The sequence below is a fragment of the Gymnodraco acuticeps genome, unplaced genomic scaffold, assembly GCF_902827175.1.
Source record: "Gymnodraco acuticeps unplaced genomic scaffold, fGymAcu1.1, whole genome shotgun sequence".
NCBI classification, from domain to species: Eukaryota; Metazoa; Chordata; class Actinopteri; order Perciformes; family Bathydraconidae; genus Gymnodraco; species Gymnodraco acuticeps.
The window spans coordinates 821,824-845,289 of record NW_022992222.1 but is presented as its reverse complement, the minus strand read 5'-3'; the positions used below and the strand labels follow the sequence as shown (position 1 = coordinate 845,289).

The window sequence follows — 23,466 nt, the reverse complement described above, 5'->3', positions numbered from 1 at the left end:
GCTATGCAACACATTCTGGGGGAAGAGATACTGATGTCTGAGATGTCTCAAAATTGCTGATGGAAATATGTAATCATTAATCTTATATTATTTCTGAGCTGTGGGGGTCTTATTTTGGTCAGAATGACAAATTGAGGTTGAAGCCGAGTTATTTTTACACTTAATGCACAAATTCTACTTAATATTCTCCAGGCCTTCCCAGAGTGCTTTATACAATAACTATTGTTTCATTTGCTCATCTGATGGCTCTTGTTTTATTATATGTTGCAAATGTTTCCCATGTGGACAATGCAAATGTTCCTTTTTTTCAGTTTTTTGTTTTAAACATCATCAACAAGGCTCTGTGTAAACACAAAGGAGGTGAAACTGTGCAATCATTATGTGCGCCTCTGTATGTTAAATGATACCAGTATTAGTTCCACCATTGATTGTGTACCATTGATGTTTTGGCTGTCAATTTCACGTCAGATAACCTTGACTGGTTACACAGGTTGATATAGTTTGTCGTAATAATAGGGATTCAGCCGATAATTTCACATTTTCTGTATTTAAAAAAGAAGTTCATACTCAGTATGTACGCCTGAGGGGTAGAAAGGCTTAAATGTAGTGAGCAAAGATGGATTTTATCATCTAACCTCTTAAGCCCCACCGAAGGGGCCGAAATCACAACATCTGCAAGCAAAAGTGTCTGAGGGCTTCTTAAGATTTAATAAACTATGAATGTTTCATATCTATGTAACGGGAATAAACTCAGCTAACTGATCTTTTTTTTTTTTTTTTTGAGCCTCTGAATTAGCCACGGGCCAAAAAATCTTAAGGCTGTTAGCACAGAACTCTAGCTATACCGATCGATATACTTGTTGGATCTGCACAAACAAGCTTAGATAACATCCTGAGAGTCCACAGATTATAGAAATATAAGGATCATCACTGAGCAATCAGAACTCGTGACAGGGGAAGCAAATACAGACAACACACAACGTAGCTTTAGGTAGGAAAACACGGAGATATGCTCACTTTAGCTGTTATTCTGATCAAAAGTTGTGTTCAATGGCATTAAAACGAGAAAATACATGGCTGAAGGTCAATCCATAGGTTATAGCAATGTGTCTGTCACTTTGAAAAAAGTATTGATAATCCATAATTCCATTTTTATGCAAAAAACGGAGAATCAAAATGAGCTGCTAATGGTAGCCACCAGAGGCTGGCGCAGCTTCCGGTTTTTCTACGCGTCACTATCACTCCTTATTTGGTAACCTGTGTGTGTATGTGGAACTTTCCCTCGAAGAGAGAGAGCGCGCGCACCGGTTACGTGTATTGTTGTTGTTAGCATCTGGTGCTAGCTAGCTGCGCTAACGGATATAATGAGCTGTCAACAAGGTGGGGGGAGAGTCCTCTGCTGTCAGACTGAGAGGCTGATAACTACAGTTCAGGTGAGGTAAAGGACTTTGAGTCTTTAGATAGTTAACTTAGTCTAAGTTCTCTGTGGGTCTCAAACGGTTTGGTCACCATTTATGTAAACACATATTTCCATTTGAGGGGGGAGTGATTAGTAAAATATGCATGAATAATACAAAAAAATGTTAACTAGGGGAAAAAAGGTAAGATAAACTTTTAAAACTTGTTGAGAGCTAAAACTAGTCTTTGCTGCTGCCTCAAAGAGGAGCAGGGGGAGATGGGGAGAGGAGGGAGACAGGAGAGGCTGGTTCAGGAGCACAGACACACTCACAACTATAAATTAACCAAAAAACAAATAAATAAACAAGTTTCAATGTTTTTTCATATTGTATATGGTATGTTATTGGTTATGGCCATGTTCTTATGATTGTATGATTATTTAAATGTATACAGTTATGTTTCATATGGGTGTTTCCATAGATCTAGTCTCTTTATTTTCCCCACAAAATGCACCAGATTGATGCATTTAACTTCAAAATAAAAAAAAAAATCTTACCGGGGGAGCTAGCCCCCGGACCTCCCTAGAGGATTTGAGGTCCACCCCCACTTAAAATATGTTCCCATGGATAGATTCCTAAATAGATTTTCACATTTTTTAAAATAGTAACCCATGTCCATATGTTTATTTGGGGGTAGTAGATTTAAACTATAGAGCTATCACTATGGGCAGCAACGCTGTAAATATTGACAAATAAATCCAGCAAAATGGCACAAAAAAAAACTGGTAGTGGCCTGGCTGGGTGTATAATTCCCGGCCTGACTTATTGTCCCAGTCCGGCCCTGGCCATAATCTTAATATTACAGTATAATATACATTTCTAAAAATAGACTGATCATTAATTGCCTGATTTTGAGTAATTATCCAAATGCAATATACAAACACAGTTTATAGGACCCACGGAAGAGCACTGGGGAGTGATAGGTTGTTTGGATGAGTGGTTCTCGACAAAGCTGCAAGCAGCCATACCAGAGGCCAAGCACCCGCCTGCAAGGACACTGCACTGCTGTGCTACCATTGATGGAAGAGGCAAATATCCCGAGTTGGTATATTTGAGGGAGCTTGCTTCTCAATCACCACTGTCATTACCCACTTGCTCTGGGTTAATGCTGAACTTGGCTCTGCAGTTTTTGTGTTTTTTAGGGTTTGTGAAATTGACTCACTGGAAGAAGTCCCTAGTCAACTCCTTTTTTCATCTGGGTTTGTTTGTTTGGTTGGGGTTGCTTTCAGCCTCTGTAATTTTCTCTCGGCAGATTGTTCATTTTGCAGTCGCATAATAATTTGCTTAGCACAGAAATACAAGATAGCTGTATTTAGGTGTGACTCGCATAAATATACAATAGCTATGGCTTGCCTGGAGTACAGTCCCACATTTTAGCAAGATTCTGTAAATGACTCACAATTACTGTCGACTAAAACACACTTTCCCAGTTCATATTGTTCAGAAAATGCTATGATGAAATAATATTGTTTGTTATTGTCTGCGAGGCATATGTGAGATGAGAACAAACTTTGCACTTTTTTGATAATGTGGTTTATACCGATAGTTACACAAAACAAAAATGTCCTCAACACAAGTCAACCCAGTTTACCTTATCTACCCTTTCATCGCAGCTGCATAACGTTAGAACAGATTGAACAGATAGCATTCAAATGTGTCCTGTTCAGTTTGCGGAAGTGACACTCATTCAGCCGGGCTGTTCAATCTAATCTGCACTTCTCTTGACTTTTTGGCTTACACGCCTGTTTGTGCATTTGACAGTCAAAATCAATGTGGCTTAAGTAGGGATCCCTGATCCAGCAGCAATCACTGCAGCAACCCCCACACCACCGCCTGAGTCCTTAACCCTAGCTGCCTTTCTGCAGAACGAATCGTACACAGCATCATTTTCAATCAATTTAATCTCAACCCTATAAAAAAAAACACACTTCGATTTAACACAACCAGTATGATCGAACCCATGGCAATGTCTCTTAGGGGGTACAAATTAAATTAACATTTAAAGCAGTTCTCTACTCCCCTTCCTTTAGTTTTACTGCAGATGTATTCAACAAGTACTGTACACAAAAACACTTTCCATTACATGCACTTAGGCCGTGAGTTAAAGAGCTTGTCAATACCACACTGTGTAATATGTAATTGCATCACCAGTGTGGAGGGTTGTTTATATGGAACATGGAGACATTGTGGATTTTACATTTCCTACTTCCTTCAGCTCTGTGACCTCTCTTTGCAATATGTGATCATTTTTGGCACATTCAAGCAGCCACATCTCAAGCTAATTAGCTCTGGCATTTTACAAATGTGTTTTGATTTTGACTAATTGCAGACAGAAACTAAAATGTGCACTTCTATCTCACCGTGTTTAATAACTGGGGGTATAATTTACTGAGTGTTGTGATCATATCCCAGGAAAACAAGATGGTCATGATTGATAACTTAATCAAGTTGCAAAGAGATGATTTAAAGAGATATAATGTCAGCTTTGTAAGGATAAAGGGGAAACAAACAAGCAATTTAAGCAAAACACAAACAAATATGCTGCACAGCCAACAACCTGCAGGAATTGCTCCATGTGCCACAGTGTACCCTTGAGGATACATTTAAATGAAACCTCTGTTTCCAGTTATTTTCCTTCGTATTAATCTTCTGATTCAATCTGCCATCTGTAATTATTTCCGGGTTTCTGAACACTGACGTAAAACTAACCAACCAAAACAACATGTGATGGAACCCGCTGGAGCAGAGCCAATGTACACTCAATGAAGACAATTATGTAATGTCCTCTGCATCGTCTGTTTTCCATGTCAGTGTTCCATATGAACCTAACATTTATTCTGGTATGGAGTGGTTTTTTTAAGTTAAGTTAACAACAGTAGAAGAAATGTCATAGTGGAGTCAATCAGACAGATACTCACACAGACCTGAAAAGATTCATCAGAAAGGAAATGTATTCACACATGTTAGTGTATTGTAGTTTTGATGAGCGTTCAAAATGAATCTCAGGTTGAACCTTGACACTAAACCCTGAAGTCTTCTATTAAACGACCAAATTGAAACAAGAAAGTTCCCGTTCCTTTCTTAGCCAAACACCAAGCCTCTAGGTCACGTAAGGCAACACCAAACCTTTTTTTTTTCTATCTAGAAAATAACTGTTTTTATTTGTGTTTCCCAAGGTGGGTAATTATTATTATAGCAGCACAAACAAGTCAAGGGAAAATATCAGTCGGCAACCAATCATTTTTGTGTGTTTACACGGTTTGTTTCACATTCACACACATCACACCAAACAATGATATTTTTAACATTTTGTATTACACATGATTTGATGTATACACTCAGAAAGCCCTTTTATCAATTCAGTTTCTCAACGAACCCCTACCAAAACCATATTCCTAATTATTGAATGAATATAAAAAATGGATGACATTACAGCTCCGCAAAAAAAGTTAAAGCCAAAACATCTTGGTTTCCCTGCATGAGTGTCATCATTGTTGCTATCAGATGGTGCGGGCCGATCTGGAAAGTCCAAGTAGATGTCAAATACTCTTTTCATTGTTTCATTTTAAGTAGTTGTTATCAAGCTGTTGCATAAGTTATCTGATGCTATAAAAAGTGGATGACTGACAGCAGTGATTGACAGCTGCTCCGAGTAAAGTGCTGAGTGGGAATCACAATTTGATCATAAATGTATTTATGAAGATATTATTGTTGGTCATTGTGTCTTTTAACAGCTACGCGGCTCTAGCTTGCACACTTCGGCAGTGTTTAGCTTGTGATTAGCTATGACCTTAGAGTGGTTAAGAAGACAGGTGTGTGGGAAGATCTTGTATGCTGCCTAAAGCCCCTGATCACTACTAGCTCCAAATAAGGTCAGAAAGATGGCATCTCCTGAATGCAAGATGGATGAAGGGTTACGGGTCATCCATCCATACAGTCTATTTTCACAAACTAATTGTTATTCTAACCCGAGGATGTGAGGAAAAGAAAGCTTGCCAGATGACTTTTGTCTCAGGACACACACATTAACACACACCTACAGTTAGACAGTAATAAAGTTAGTCTTCTTCTCTCACTCTGACAGTGTGTCCAACCAGGCCTCACATCATTAGAGAAACATTACCACTTAGAAAAGAATATAATTCTTCATATGTTGTTTGTCCTGACGGATGAGACTCCGAGTTAATGCAAACCAGATCCCACAAGACAAATAAGCCTTAATGTGGTTAGGATCCTACCTCCTCACCAGCAAACACACACACACACACACCAAATGAAAATTAAAAGAGCTACATTAGCCAGAGCAGAGCACTAAGGGAGCATAAATGAATAGCATTATGAAAAGGGAATTGTCAATTGGCTGCAAAGATTATTTGGCCTGAGCTGTTTTGTTGTTCTCCTATCATAGGAGAGGCGTCGAGCAAACAGCAGTCTGAACACAGGTCAGGTGATTTTAAATAAGCAACACAAAGGGCTGTAATGAGATTTATTAGCATCCGCATTTGGATTAGTCATATCTAAACCCTGCATGAGGAGTCTTTATCATTCATTTTCTTTGTATTTATTTGTTTATATTTAGGTCTGCTGTGTCATGCATAGTATACTTCTAATGAGGTTTAAATGTTTGAGTGATGTGCTCCGGCAGCTACGCTCTGATCCCATGCTCAGTTAATCAGCCCTGCGACGCCAGTGCAGACATGGCGTAATAAGACATGGAAATGATTCAGTTGTTCGTGAGACTTGTGTTATATTTAACACTGGAAGTACATGGAGATCCGGTTTACATTGATCATTTCAGATTGGATGGTGTATACAGCCCCGTCCATGTTGTTATCAGTACATTGAGCATACTCAATGGCAAGCACAAATCCTTTGTTTTACAATGTTGCAATTCTAAGATGACAAACTCTATGTTTCATTTCACTATAAAGCATGTTCATCCTGAGTACATGCTGTTGCAGTAGACATGCTTTCATTTACTATGTATAAGGCAAGCCAATGTGGACGTGCATTAAAACCTGCATTTTCTCTAATATCCAGCAGGGGGGGGGTGATTCCAACGGTTGCAAAAATAAGTCGAATTGCATAGAAGTCTATGAGAAAATGACAGTACTTATACATGATATACATGTTCCCAATACAAATTGCTAGTTTAAATGTGTATAACAGTGTAGAAGGATGTTCAATTTGTAAATGGTGGTCCTATTTAGGGGGAAATAGAAAATGAAGTAGGGTAAGCTTTAAGTCGTGGCTAACTTTTGATTGACAGGTCACTAGTATGGTGTTTGCAGGTCCGTCCCTCCCTACAGGCCGATCATGCAGACTGCGTGGGGCCTCACCTTGCTCCACCACCCCCCCCCCCCCATGAAAGCTTGTGAAACAGAGGACCTGTCATTTCACAGTGCGTGGGGCCTCATGTTGGCCAGGGACGGCCATGGGTGCTTGCCAGGCTTGGTACTCTGTGTTTCTGTCTAACAACCTTCAACATTTGAAAAGTGTGATAATAGTTCACAAAAAAAGCCAAATTCTAGGCATTTCAAAAGTAGTCCACTATCCAATGGGTTATGTCACTGTGACTGTACGTCTACTTGTTAGATACAGTCTTTGGCACAAGGAGACAAACACAGCCTTACAATCACAATCCCATCATCATCATGCTGAGTACTCTTTCAACAAAAAAGCTGTTTCCAAATTGGGCCCTCAGCTGAGCCAGCGGAGAATTCAGCAAGACCATATGTTTAAGACTCATTTCACGTCTATCAAGGAGACAGTGGCAGCCCTTATCTGGCGCTTCATTTCCTTTGTTATGATGGGATACGGCAGGGACCATGGCGTAACGTGGGGCTATAATCACCTCCCATCTGGTCAACACCTTACTTCCTCTCTATGAGAATCTGGGTGGAGAGATAGGGAGAGAGAGGAAAAGGTGAGGGCAGTACAAAACAGGGAGGAATCAGGGAAAGCAAACGCAGTGCTCCAAAAAACTGGGAAAAACTTCAGAATGGAATCTGACAAAGGTAGTAATGCAAAGCCTGTTGAGCCCGAGCACAGACGTTGGGGAAATCAGAAAAGCTTGGAGCCTGTCTGTGTGTGTGTGTGTGTGTGTGTGCGTGCGTGCGTGCGTGCGTGCGTGTGGGCATTCATGTTTGCTGTACGCTTACTAGCACAAGCACAATTGCACCCACACAAAGCACAGAATTAACCCCAAAATAAACATGGAGCAGACAGTCTGCAATTCCCCAGAGTTCCTGTCATAAACTATAAAGTAGACCCCCACTGACATTTGTAACGTCATTACCGGTCTGTGGCCGGAAAAAACCTTAAAAATGAGTTACATTGTTCCAATTTGGTGCTATTTTATTAAACTGTCATAACCTTGTATATCCGAACGGTTAGTGGAAAGCAAAAATAGTAGAAGTAAACATATCTGTAAAAAAAGAAAGTGGTAAAAGAAAGCTCTGCAGCAGTGTGCAACGACGCATGCGCCACTGTGCAGAGCATGTTATTGTTTGTTTACTGTCATTAGTAGCTGTTGTTGCCCGGCCCTCTGTAACATCATTAGGGAAGTAGTTATTTACGGTGCATTCACTATATGCGGTGTGTATAAATGAAGGGATGGGCAAGAGACAGGGGGAGGGGAGAGAGAGAGAGAGAGTGACGGGGAGAGAGATATTGTTGATGAGCTCGGAGCCAAACATAAATCAGCACAATTTGCTTAATAAAATTAGAGAGTTAAACTACATGAAGCCAGCCGCTGGTCTAGAGAGAACAGCATTCAACACATGACTGCAGCTCGCTCACACACAACAACCTGAGCGTGTCTCACACACACCTGCTGCTGCTGCTGTGAAGCTAGTCTGACTCCACCAGCTGTAGGCTCACACCACCTCCTCTAGAGCCAGGGAGTCGGTGGTGGGCTCATGCATCCACAGACAAAGGAAGAAGGGGAGCCTCCAAAATTGGAAGGCAGTGAGGGGGCCCCCATGTCTGCTTCCGCTGAAGCCCTGGACAGCCCCTCCTCAGAGACCCTGGGGGCTCAGGCCCAGCAGGCCCGGGCCACCCTGACCCCCGACCCCCGCAGCGGCTGTGGGTTTCTCTGCCAGCCCTGCTGCCTGCTCCTCACACTCACCCTCCTCCTGCTTTCTCTCCTCGGCAGCTGGGCGGTGGTCCACCTCACCCTGGGGACCCACGGAGGATCACCTTTCAAAGTGTCCGCCAGCTACGACCAGAGGATTCCACAGGACGACACGGCCACCATCGAGCCCTACTTCACCACCAACTGCACCATGGGTACGTTTATACATGCATATCATTCTTTTTCGGAACCTATGATGCTGCTCTGATTTTTGTGTTTACCTTTACGGGGTGAGCACTAAGACTGAGAGTCATTATATTTGTATGCAATTCTTGGCGTCATGATTCCCCATTCAAAATCATTTCTGGATTGAAATGATGGCATAAAAGGATTTGTAACGTTTGTCATGATATGATAGTTATATCAGTAGAAAATACCTTCTACTTAACAGTCATGTCAATTCCTAGTAACTTTAACAATAAGTACATCTTCAACCAACAACGTAAAAGTTGCCTGTGACATAAATAGAATAGCTAGGCTTAGTCTTGCTAAATGAAATCCTCATAAAATGTCCAAATAAAAAAAAAAATTTTAAAAAATGAATCTTACACAGAATGAAACTGTCCATAATTGGCAATATCTGGGTTATAAGATGATAATTAAAATGTTAACATGAGTGATTTTCTCACCCATTCCTAGTATCATCAATATCATTTGAAAAATACATGTTAATAAAGTGTTTGAATCAGTTAATTAATAAAACCACTTTTACCTTAACCTATAAAAAATAACCTTTATTCAAAAGATGAGTCATGAAGCAGTCCAAACAAACCATTGTGTTAGGTGATAAGTCTTGAACACTTTTTTCTGTTTTCAATGTGTCTCACATGGCTGCAGAGGGGCCGAGTTCCCAAAACAGCTCACACATGTCAAACTGAAAATTACACAGCAACATTCTGTGATTTTTAACTTCATTATATCATGTTGTGCAATGAAATGCTTAGACTGCTCGACTGAAATAATATCCTTCTCTGTCATCCCCGAAAGCTCCTGAAATTGGATTAATATAACTGATTCAATTTCCTCTGAGCTTGGTTCAGAAGCACAGAAACCCTTAACATTTAACATTAACAAGGGTGCATTACTGATGAGGAAATATGATGGAATCCTGGTCTCCTCTAACAGACAGATGTTTGATAGACAAAGAGGTGTTACATGTCATACCAAGCAGGCATGTTGTTCTGTGAGTGTATACAAATATCTTTATTTATTTGATCATTCTTTTCTCCAGCAACATGCTGAAACTCTCTTCTAAATGAGTGGGTGTTGTTTGAAGATGATTTATAAGAGGCTTCTGTAAGAAAAGTTACCCAACTTGTTTACCCAACTTGTTTACCAGAACATGTAAGAGTCTGCTGAACTTAAGAAGGAACTCAAAAGTGAATGATGACCCAGGGAAGTGCCCGTCCGGTCACGCACTTCCTTTAATCTTAATATTTGCGGCGGCGCTCAAAGGAGATCCCTACATTGATATAAATAAGCTTGCATAGCATTGTTTTTACAGACCTTCGCCAAGATTCTCTACATCTAGAATGCAATAATCAGTGATCTTGTAAAATGGTGTATTATGCAGAATGGCCAGTTTCAGCATAATGTAACAACACATGGTCATATTTTGCGATGCATTAACGTCTAATGTATCCCTTTATATTGCAGCTTGTAAAGGTGGAGCTAACTGTAGCTTAGTGCATAACAATACAGATCTATTTTAAAGATTTTTAATTTAAAGAGGCCCTATTATGCTTTTTCCCTGTAGCGAAGTTCTCTATCTGTGTTTTTTTATTTTTGTTTTACTTATATGTATGCACCATGACATCAGGTCAAATCCCTCGCACCTGTCAGCCTACCTGGTGATAAACCTGTTTCTGATTCTGAAGTGTGTAATATAGGTTTTTGTGCATGTAAATGGTCTTCAGAGGCTCAAATCCCTGTGTTCCCTACAGAGGGAGTTTCTCTCCAACACATAAAAGCTTGTAAACATGTCACAGTAGAGCCACTAAATATTAAGATAAAACTGAAAATGAGCATAATGTTTAAATAAATGCATAAGAGTAAAACGTACAATATGACTGCCAAAACGTTCTAGAGTAGACGACGTATGATGTTGCATAACATAGAAACACTCAAGTAAAGCTCAAGTAACGCACAATTGTACTTAAGTACAGTAGTTTTGCACACAGACATAATTAAATCCAGATATAATATAAAATGAGAAATAAGACAGAAGAGGTCAAGCAGCCATGGGCTTAACCAACAGTCATCATCAGTTAAAAAACGACAAACAAATACATAACAGAAAAGGGGAGGAAAACTAATGAAGCCAACATAACTTCATTACAATAATTGACAGCAAGATCAGAGGCAACAAAAATGAGCAGAAAACCGGCCAATCAAAAGAACCGCAGTCCATTAAGAACAAAGAAATCCATTAAAACCAATACAGGGGAAGAGAAAGATACCTCTTTGTGAGGAAATACTTGGACATCATAAATACAATGTGGTTGTTAATTTCCTTTTAAATTGTGATGCAAAAACATAATAATGGTATTATATATGATCAACTATGTTCATGTTAAAACGTTACACCAAATGTTTGACCCATCTTGAGTAAGTGAATTAGACAGTGTTAGAAAGCGTTATTAATTTGTGTTACACAACTTTAAAAATGATCTTTAGAGGCACATATGGTTATGTGTTGCAGAGAACATGCTGAATGAATTATAAAAATAGTATTTGAACAGTAACCCCTGTGGCCCTGCAAACTCAAAATCCATACCTTTTCCCAGTATCACGTGACCTATGATGGGTTATAATATTATACATTTTAATAGTGATTTCATACATGAAGCCACCAGAAGGAGTGCTTTTCATGTTTGTAGGTGGTGACACAGTTGATATACCTGTAAATATGTTCTTCTTGTGGGAACAATTGTTATAACTGTTAACTATAATCATCCTTTACACTGGTTTGTAGATGTTGGGAGGATCACTATGATAAAAGACAGATAGAAAAATCCTCCCTCTTTTCCACTGCTTGTCCTGCTTAACACACAAGCCATTGAGCACGGAAGGAATTTGATTTTACCTTGTGTTTTCTTTTAAAACCTTACAGATCATCTTAAAAAAGGTGATCCTTCCCCAAGGCTTTTTTTTAGGGATGCTCTCAATTGAGCAAATGTAATCTCCTTTACTTTTCAGAGGTAGAGTCTCTTTGAGCTCCCCGACAATAAAATAGCTTTTATGCTCGGTCAATATTTGGCTCCGGATGAATGAGGAAAGATTTGTCTTGTTTTAATATTTCAAAACGGATTAAAACGGGATGTTTGGAGCTGAGGTCAGGTCGGCGTTACCGTTACAGAATAATTAATCATGTCATGCAGCGGAGTTTCACTGTACACCGGCAACAAATCTACTACACCCGACTCTTTATGCTATTATTTTATATGGATTTATTTGTCAAATATGTAAATGCCAGAGAGAGAAAGAGATAATGAATTACAGGAAACAGGGACAGGGGAACTTCATGGAGCTCACATACTGTACACAAACGTTCTACAATCATAACATGGATGGGAAGGAATATAGGATTATATAACACACAAAAAATACAATACATTTGCAATACAAATATTTAATTATTTATAAAAAACAATTTAAAGTGAGTTTTAAGTGTATGTTTATGATTATCAGGACAATAATGAGAATTCAACTGTGACATACAATGTTCATGCCAAGCCTCTACCCTACATATATAACTTGAAGTCCTGCGTCAACCCAGACCTTATCCTCATTTATGATTTTAAAACTCAATCATGGCTCTAAAATACTCTTAGTCACTTCCCAAAAGTGTCCACGGAACCACTATCCATGAAAAAGCCTCTGAAAGAAGTGCAAAACAAAGACAGAGATGAAAGTAACTGAAACACAGAAACAAATCAATGAGCCATTAGTGATTCTCCGGGTGCTTCTTTCTTTGTCTGTTCTGTCAAAGTAAGGACAGATCGCAGAGGGGGCTGCTGCTCATGCAAATCCAGGCCTGGCCCAACACTTGTCTAATTGTTCTCAGCTCTCCGGGTTCACTGTGTTCCTCTCGCCATGGCAGCATGAAAGCTGTGGCTAGTACACAGACATGAGAGGTTTCTCAATTCTTAAATTTCCCCTCCTCGACTCCCCTCCTCAAGACTTAGACCCGCCCACAGGAGATGCGAGCGGAGGACCGAGGAGGGGAACCGAGGAGAGAGGAGGGGAAGCAGCAGACGTTTAAATAAATGAGAACTCCTCTCCTCTGAGCGGTCATATTAAAGAGACGTCCGTTCATTATTACGTGGCAACAGCTGCATCAGCTGTCCAGTGTTTTGTCATAGCGCTGTATCTCTGTTAGATCAGCTGAACATTGTTCCCCCACATATTTACTTTGAATTAATTGAGAGTGCGGTATAATGAGATAATAACAGGCTACAGATGCCGACACACACACATACACACATATATTATTTATATATATATTAGGGCCGGGACTTTAACGCGTTAATTAAGATTAATTAATTACACAAAAATTAACGCGTTAAAAAAATTAACGCATTTTAATCGCACTTATTTTTGCACCGCGGAACGTTTCTCACTCGATGAGTTTCAGGCGTACCGATTATACTGGAGCACCAACTAACGTTCATGACTTCAGACAACAACAAACCACAGTGAACAACAGTGGGAAATGTTGTTTTAAAAAACGGACGGATGGAAGCGTCGATAAGAGCACGGTTGTGTGCAAATTATGCAAAAAGGAATTCGCATATCACCGCAGCACATCAAGCCTCAAGTATCACCTCAATGCAAAACATATAGCAGCTAGCGTGGACGTTAGCCTCTTTTATCGCGTTCACACCAAAAAGAGCCGGTACTAAAATTAGTTCATGAGAACCTTTTTACCCCCACGAAAGTCCCTGCTAGAGAGCAGAGAGCTGCTAGAGAGCAGGGACTTTCGTACGGCTCTCTTGTGAGAAAATAGCTATATTTCTGATTGGCTGGGCGGATTGCAAACCACGCCCCGTAAAACTCCCAAAAAGTGTTGTGAAGCCGCCATTTTATTATCCTCGCATTAGCATTATTAGCATTAGCCCAGCGCAGAAACGCAGAGAGACTAACTTATGGCAACACAAAATAAAACATGGGAGCGGTGGAGATGAGGAGGTGTCGGCGTTCTGGCGATTTACTCGGAAGGCTGCTGGGACTCCCAGCAGCTTCTACTGAAGCCTTCCCCAACTCCGGGGACTTCCGGCCGGGGACTTTGGGCGGCAGTATACGCCGTGAAGTGGTTTGCGGCCTGCCAGTAAACCCAAAGCAGAAGAAGAAGAAGAAGAAGTGACGTCAGCGGCTTCATTTGCCTAATCCTCCCCCAGGTATGAGTTCTCATGAACTAAATTCTCATGAACCTTTGTGGGAAAAGTACCGCTGTGTGAATGCGCCTATAGGTATACTAAAATCCATGTGAAAAAAATTGCTTCTCACTGTTCTCAGGTCAAATATTTATATGTGATTAAAAATGCGATTAATTTCGATTAATTAATTACAAAGCCTCTAATTAATTAGATTAATTTTTTTAATCGAGTCCCGGCCCTAATATATATACAATTTAAAGTATGAGAGCACTCTCATAATAACATAATCTCTCTGGTCGCTGAAATGGGGAATTGAAATTACGGGCCAACATTTTTATTTACAAGTATTAAAAGTAAGCAGAGGACACCAAACCAACTGAGACCCATCTGTCCGCCGCATCTACACACTGTACAACACACACCTACACACTGTACCACACACACACACAGGGCTGCCCCTGGCCAACTTGGGGCCCCAAGCGACATTGTGAGATGAGGCCCCCCCCTAACCGACAGGAGTGAAACATTTTTTTTTGGAAACAAAGTAGGCTACTTTGCAATTATAATTCCTGTTTATTATTATTATCAACGGTTACTTTTTTATACAGTGAAGTAAATGGTAAATGTGCATGTATGTCGTTCAGTATGCGTTTACAGGTGAATTTTGCATTTCCTGCCAAATACTAGCCTCAAAAAGATTAAAATATAATTAATGCAAATAAACTACTTCTACTAATAATAATAATCATAATCAATTCAATAATAAAAATACTATATTGTTTTATTATAATATAGTTTGTAATATAGTCAAGACAAAACATGCTTATGACATGCTCAAAAACTGATATTTCTTCAATCAGTATTCAAACGTAGTTCCCTCTGTCAGCAATGTGTCAACTACTCACACATTTCTATCAGTATTTCGCTGTGTTGTGGTTGACATGATGATGACCGTTAGGAGTTAAGGGGAGAGGCCAGGGGCGGCGAGTGCTGTAGGCTAGGGAAGGCTAAGCCTTCCCAAATATTTGTGTAACTGCATCCTGGTAAAATAAAAATATAATGTCTAATGTGTGTGTCTTTGACATTAGCGCTGCTATGCAGCCACCTGTGCCCTGTACGAAGCCAGTTCAACATACCCTGGATACGTTTGAGTTATCTTAACTAACCCTAACAAACGAGATTTCGGTAAGCGACCAATCACAAACAGGGATTTGTGTACTGACAGCGCAACATCATACTTCATTCATGAAAAGTAAACTAATATTAGACAAATATGAACTTTAAACATCCATGACTTAAACATATAATCCAGGATACAAGCCACATAGCTGCACCTGCAAGGAGAATACAGAACAACTCGTTAAAAAATAAACTACCGAGTGTTTGAAAGCGTACAACAGTTTTATGATACTGCCCCATCTAAAACACGAGGGGATCTGACTTTATTACATTTGAGTTGAGTGTTTCGTCAACTTAATGTGTTGCTTAAAATAATACGTCTGCATACAGTATATGTGACAATGTAACTAAGTGTTGTACGGCCAGATACGGCTCGAGAAGCTGACTCAGATAAGGAAATATTGTGAGATCGATGATCTGATTGATGATGTGATGTCAGTGTGATATGAATGATAAGTGAGACACGTCGGCGTCTTCTCTGCATACGGCAGTTTAAACTGCATTTCCTTTTTCCTGTAATATGACTTGATAGATTTAAACTCCGCACACTGAGCTCTGATCGTTCAGCAGGCGGTGCTTTCACTGAGTTGATCTCTTTTCTATAGACGCCGGAGGCGGGCAGCGTAAGATGAAAAAAAAAGTTATTGAGCCTTCCCAAACCTGAGCCTCACGCGCCGCCTATGGGAGAGGCTGAGCATCACCATGAAATGTGCAAATTGACATAAAAATGAATAAAAGGGGAAAAAATGCTCCATGTTTTTTAGGCTGTAAACTTTAACTGTTATGTAAGCCAACTAGACAGACAGTGTATCACTCTTCCTCCTGTACATTAGCAGATAAAAGGCATAACATACTTCAATGAATGTTAAATAAAGAATGCTGCAATAACTGCATCTCCATTAGCGTATGCTCTGCAGAGACTGCCTTCTTCATGTCGTGAATTGCAGCTGATGTTTTAATATGGCAATTTGACTTATACAACATTCGCAAGTTGTACATTTGACTCATACAATAACCCACCTTCGAGTGATGCTCTCACACACCTACACATTGTTTGTACCACACACACACCTACACACTGTACCACACACACACCTACACACTGTACCACACACACCTACAGCTCCTAAAGCAGGGGTGGGGAACCTCCGGCCCCCGGGCCGTATACGGCCCGCGAGACAATTTGGTACGGCCCTCGAGGTAATTTATAAACTCTCTACTTGTGGCCTCAATACATTACGCAGTGTTCTAAACCTCCCCCACTTTCCCCCTGCAGCACCTGTCACAAACCTGGGCTCGAGTTACCTTCCTCACACCTAGCACAGAACACGATGCTCCGTTAAGGCTCTCACACTCAGCTACTGGCAGAGACAGTTGTTTACTTTGTTTGTTCCGTGCCCTTGCACTCAAAATAGGCTAATTACTGATATTACTGACCTGTATCAGTGGGTGGGAAGCATGAAGGGTTTGAATAATTGTATTTGATTAAACCTCCAAGGTGTGAAGATTTCATTGAGTTTCAAGTCCGAGAAAAAGGTTCTGGATTTGTGAATTTTTCCGGATTTCTTGACGCTACACACATAGGCCTAACTTATTCCTTCAGTCAAACACATAACTTATTCCTTCAGTCAAATGAATAAGAAAAGCATGAGTCATCCTAAGGACTCTTAGGCCATTGAGAAGGACAAACAAGTTTATTAATGATGTCTTGTTGTTTTTTTAGCCTTGAGATAATACCATATCACCAGTCAGAAGTCATAATATTCCCCGCTTGCTTTCACCTGATTTAAATGTATCCAAATCCTTTCCACAAACTCTCCCTGTTCTCAGATCTGAATTGGACATTTTTGACAATGTCCAATTCCCCTACCATTTAGTTGTTTTCTTGAGAAGAAAGGAAGCGATTACTCAAGCCAGCAAAGTGCGAGGAGATATAGTCAATACGGGATACATAAATTGAGCCTGACTTCTTTCTCCATAGTCTTCCACTTTAATTAACTCATCAGTCACATGGCCAACAAGCAATCCAATTTGTTGGCCCTAAAGTGACTTGTGTGCTTCTACGCCTATCTCTGGCGCTCATCCTCCTGACAGGAAGTTAGAATCACGCCTTCTGCTAGCATTTCACTGATGGCTGTGGCATAGCCATAGAGAGCGTAATTATTCAAACCTGTCAATAACACTCTGAATCCCCACCCCACCACACCATAGTTTCTCATCCGGGAAGTAAACAGAGCCTGCGCTGTTATGACCGACAAGCTCATTACCAGATTGTGTCAATAGCATATTTGACTTTGCCTCCGTCATAGTAATTTGGCAAGGCAGAAGGTCACATTTGCCTTCACACTTATGGCAATGTTTGTCCGCACACAGTCCTATATGCGGTCATGTATTCCCCCCGCAAACTGTCACAATTATTTTTCTTTCAAATTGGACACGTAGTCGTGACAAGACGGCGGTGAAGCCCTGTGGGAATTTGAACCGGTGACCTTCTCTTTCCTCGCCCATTTCCCTAACCATTACACCTTGCTGCTGCTGGCCCTTAATGGAGCGTTACGGAGACTCTATACTTGGCGATTAGGTACACAGCAGCGTGAGGGAGTCCCTAGGCCCATCAATCACACACAGCCTGGTGGAGGCAATGAGGGGAAATGGGTTTGGAGAGAGCCGGTGGAGTGGACAGAGTGTTAGACATGTAGATGGATGGGTGATGGAGAGACAAAAAGAGCTAAAAAAGCTATGCAATGTTGTAGCGTGGTACTGAGACTCACCTTTAAATACGCTCTCCAGCATAAGCCTTTAATTGAGTTTCTCTCTGACTGCAATAATAAAATAAACTCATCCCTGGAGTTTCTGTTATTGGGTAAAGAGCGCAGGCTGATAAAAAATACACATTCATTTCGTAAAAATGAAAACCTCAAACTGTCACAACAGTAAGAGAGAGTGTTTATGAGATCACAAGAATGTCAAAATTGGAGAAAATTGATGCCGGTTGAGCGCTGTCGCACAGCCACAGTGGCTCATAAGGATGGGTTATTGAGTAAAACTGATTTCATTGTCAGACTAGTAAAGACTCATCAGCTCTGCTGGTGCTCATCAATCTGCATATGCACAAGTGTGCAGACTGAACAATGTCAAACAGGAGACATAATATCGCAAGTACTGTGATGTGTTTATCCTTGTATTAAACTCAAGGTGCGATTTTCAACTGACACACAAAAACCCTGGCGCATAATATAAACATATGAAATAATCTAGCATATAAAAACCAGGCCTGTGCACATGATGTGAACGAACAGAACAGTATCCACAAGCGTATCCTCGTTTCACCTTTCAACACCCACACGCTCAGCCTCTTTACACATGTGTGCTAGCTGTAACAGATTGAGATCAACTTTTAATAAATTCAGTTTTTCACTCAGTTGTTAGTATACAATTACACAAATAAGCCCAAAATACAAACACACGTGCACAAACAGGACCTATAGACATGCACTAGAGGTGGCAGAGCCAGGGGGTTGCCAGTGTTTGGTGCCTTACAGACTGAGCTACTGCCGCCCCATATACCATCCAGTAAACAAGATGTTACCCTAACCCAGGGGTGCCCAACCAGTCGATCGCGATCGACCGGTCGATCGCGGGGAGATTCCCAGTCGATCGCGAGATGTGTCTAAAAATAGAACAACAATATTCTGTTTTATCGTTAATGTCCTATAACATAATCTTCCTGTGCCAGAATAATGCACTTGAACGCATCAAAGCTTTGTGATTGGCCGCCGTGACCCCATGTGTCGGGGCGTGGCTGGTGGGCAGTGGGCACTATTTCGCTGACGTTGTCCGTGTCAATAGGAGTGACAGTCCGCACACACACAAGACCGCAATTATGGCAGAAGCAAAACAGCCCCAAATATATAATTTTCACTCCGAGTGGGAGGATGATTATTTCTGTATCTATTCCAATTCAAACTCCACCTGTCTCATCTGCAATGCGAGCGTGGCTTTATCGAAGAAGGGTAATTTAGGAGCGGCATTTTCAAAACAGTGCACAAACGCTACGAGACGGAACTCCCTCCTAATTCTGCCCTATGCTCCCAAAAGGGGAGGGGCCTGAAAGGACAGCTAAATGCACAGCAGTCCATTTTCACCAGGCCCAACAACAAGAGCAAGGCTGCTGCCATAGCATCTTATCGTGTCAGTCACGTTCTTGCGAAACACATGAAGTCTTTCAAAGATGGCGAAGTTGTGAAAGAAGCTTTCCTGGAGGCTGCCGATGCGCTTTTGGGGACAGTCAAAATAACAGTAGCATTTCAACAGGTTTTTGATATAATACAAACTCAAGTTAGATACCGTTATTAATCAGCTGTAAGTTTTAGTTTGTTTGAACTTAGTCATTATAATTATTGTACAAAATGGTATAAGAATGCAAACTTAAATTGATTATAGTCCATTATCAATTCGGGTTAAGAAACTGTTGCTTGCATCCTATTTTAAAGGCATTTCTTTTTATAATCTACTAAAATGCAACAAAAAAAGGGTTTGATTCTATTGATTTTGTCTTTTTTATTGCACTTTGGCAGCAGATTCCTGTGTAGCTTCAGATCTGAGTTGTCTTATTAGTAAGCCTAATTTATAATTTTGTAGCAACACTATTTTTATATAATGGCAAAGAAAAGGTTCAGAGTATTTTCTTTTTTTCCTGTGTCATATGTGGCAGCACTGTTCAATGTTTCTTGAAAACATTACCCACTGTAGTATGTGACGTGTGAATAAACTCCAACTCTGTATCAACAACACTGTTGTGTAACTTCAGTTAAATACTTGTATGTGTGTAGATTAGAAAGAGGTAAGATAAAGCATCTGCAGTATTTTATGAAGTATTCATCGTACAAAGGTCAGTTTTATACAAGTAGAAGTGTGTATTTACCTGGTAGTAGGCTGTCAGTAATGGCTACACCTCTCTATTTGGACTGGTAGATCTCAGCAGACTAGCAACTTTAAAAGTAGCTCTCGGTTCAAAAAAGGTTGGGCACCCCTGCCCTAACCCTTTAAAACAATGTTTAAGTGGGATCTGAACGATAAAACCTAGTTTGAGGCTGCATTCACATGATACAATGTAAAATGGCTGCTAACTTAGGCGTTGTGAGCCCAACTGAAAATGGTCAGTTAGCCCTGAGCTCAAAGTTCTACTGTAACTATTTCACTTTGATTTTAACGCTGATATTTCAAGGCACAACCAATCAGATGACAGATGTGCTAAGCGACTCTCGCTAGCAGAGGAGGTAACCATAGAAACTCACTAGCCGTTTTCACCGCAAGGCTCTGCCCCAACCTTGTGGTGAGCATGGATCACATTTCGTGTCGTGTGATGCCATTTTTTACTTCCACATCGACATACATAAATCATTATGTATGAGCAGTGAAAACTATAATTAAAAGCAAACAGCCAATCAATGTTCAGAGTCTTTTTTCTAAGTGACCAATCAAAGGATCTGAAACTCTTCTGTGTGCTCGTAACGCAAGCAAGCGCATGGTTTTCATTCGTCAAGGATTTAAGACTAATTACTTGTACCATATCACACATAATGCATTCTCGACACAAACGGAGATCTAATAATCTTAGTACAATATTTACCTCCTGCAGTGGATCAGCATTTTAATGATATTCTACTTAATGTAAAGCGGCGGATCAGAGCTGCAAAGCAAACTCATGCACTGCTAATGAATCTGAACATGTACTGTTAGAGGCCTTTGGCTCAATGCACTATAGAACCTTTCATTTTTAAGTTGCACCAGGCAAATGTGCAGCTTTCAGTGCACAGCGCTGAATAGTATTGGAACTATATGTGATTAATTCGTTTTGCATCGTGATTATTATTATTGTATAGTGGGAAAACTTCACCTACTGTATGGTAGGCTTATACCCACAGTCTACATTTGGTGGGTTAGAGTTGTGATCTATTCACATACGTTTCCATATCTTCTGATATGGATGTGAAATGTATTATTGTTTGTGGTTTTTCCTCCCTACTAAACACTTTGAGCATAGGTGACCCATACAGGAATATATGGCAATTTTTCCTTACATTTGGGACTTTTAAGTTTCTGTACTGTCTGTTTGTGTTAAGTAGTGAGTCCAGCTGATGTGTTCAATGTTAAATTACGTAAATATTCAGTACATTACATTTCATTTAGCTGATGCTTTTATCCAGAGCATCTTACAATGAGTGCAATCAACCGTGAAGATACACACTCAGAACAGCAATAAACCCACATTTACATTTGCTTCAAATAAACCAAACCATATGTATTGCAGTTTCTTTGTGCTGTATTTTAAAGAGGTCATGCTTTTTGGGGTTTTCTCTTTCCTGTAATGTGTCATAAAGATGTTGCATGTAAATCTGGAGCTTCTTTCCCACACATCTCAATATGTCATCTTTAATGGCCAAGGTGCAGTGGAAACAGCTACGTTTGGGTGGAAGATACAGTATGTACTTTCTGCAGATCTGATATCAACTTTAAGCTCTTTCCACCATTTTGGAGCCAGAATAGCAACAAGATGAATGGCTGATGCAGAGCCAAGTGCATGTGCAGCTGAGAGTTGATATTGAGTTTTTCGCTGATCAGATAGACAAGTTGGTCTGGTCTGGAATGTGCTTTCTCCTTGGTGCTGAATTGAACTCACTGCAACTATTTGTGGCTCCACAAATGTGTCGATGGTGTTATTCTAAGTGTTTCCTCATTAGATTGGGCTGTGGGCTTAAAAAGAGTTTAACTGTTAGATAAACTGCTAAACTGTCTAACTGAAACATTTAAAGTTGGTTTGACGTGGAGAGGGCGCATGTGGGTTTGTGTAGCATACTGTCCATCATTGTGTCCACATCACTACTTCAGTACTTAGTTAAGGTAATAATTAAGAGACCTAAAAAGAAAGATCTGTTCCGCCTCTGCTTTTGTTCCTGCCCACTGCCTTTAGATGACTGTGTGTGCTACTCGTTGACACTGATTAAATATTTGCATATCAGAAATGATTTCCACTGCCAACAATTCCATTGAGCTTGCAATAGGTTCACTGGTATTTAAATCCCCATTGAAGCAGAGGTTAAATGTTATGAAATGTAATCAAATACTGTTCCTGAAACAGAAACACTGATAAACTGTCTGCTGCACACGAAAAATGTTAGCATAATTACAATATAACCTTTAATTATATTCAGGGCACAGGCTACTTATCTTTTACTTTTGTTATTATAGTCGGCAATCCTCAAATTGTGAGAGTGCTTGGGTTGACAAATTTTGCAAAACAGAAATACTGACATTTTACCTTTAAAGGTTACTATTGTAGTATGAATATTGGATTAGCACATCTCTTTCCTGACACTTAAATGTGCAGCTATAAAACATCCCAGTCTTAAAAAAATCTATTTTCATATTGTTGGAAATCAATACCAAGTTACTTGTTGATTGGCTACCTACTATCCATTCACACATAAATGGAAATTAAATTCCCTGTTGTTGAGCATTTACTCAGAACCCCCACGTGTACTACAATCCATAAAGTCTTTAAACCATATTGCCTTCTCCAGGTAGGCCATGATGTCTACAAAGCTCAATATAAACCTCTTTCATTAATGCTTTGTTTTTGTTGTATTAACTTCAATATGCCTGGGGAACCAGATTAAAATGACAGAACTAAAACGTAATTATTGATCTTATGGCGTCTTAGTTTCACGAGTACATTAAAGTGAGACACTTTACGAGCCTTAAGGGCAATCATAAGTTTGTCTTACTGCCAGATTTACTTGGAGGTAATTTGATGGTTATTTGGTCGTTTGTGTTCAGTGTTCTGTAGGGCTTTTGATTGCTTAGCTCTGATGCAAATGTGTTCTGGATCAAAAATCGTTTTGAGAAGAATTTTCAGTGACAGAAATATAGGAGCAAGTTTTTAAAATAAAGAAAACACAGCTCATCAATGAATACCAACCAACTGCCTAAACAATGCCTATCTGGCAGAACTAAGCTTCATCACGCTCTACCTCTAATCCCTCGCCTTTTCAGCGAGCTTCATCCCCCTCAATACTAACTGGGTGTCTGTTGCAGGCACCTTTCCAAGGCAATCTACACTGGCAGTTTCATTTTTAAGATATTGAACAAGTGTTAAATGGCCCAGGGCACCAAGTAGAGTGTTTCCAGGATACATGCCAAATGCAACAGATGTCTAAATCAACCCTGACCTGACAGGGAGGCGGAAATGTCTCGATGTTATGGACCAAGCATCACTGAAGAAAAGTAATTAAGATACAGCAATCTTAAATAATTG

At 40.1% G+C, this 23,466-nt stretch overlaps 1 protein-coding gene across 1 annotated transcript in view; it reads left to right on the top strand.

The window, feature by feature from the left end:
- The window catches only part of alk (ALK receptor tyrosine kinase), a 516,591-nt gene that overhangs the window by 375,021 nt on the left and 118,104 nt on the right, over positions 1 to 23,466 (top strand). The window contains 1 exon segment of the mRNA XM_034205980.1: positions 8,614 to 8,747. Coding sequence (XP_034061871.1) covers positions 8,614 to 8,747 — 134 coding nt within the window.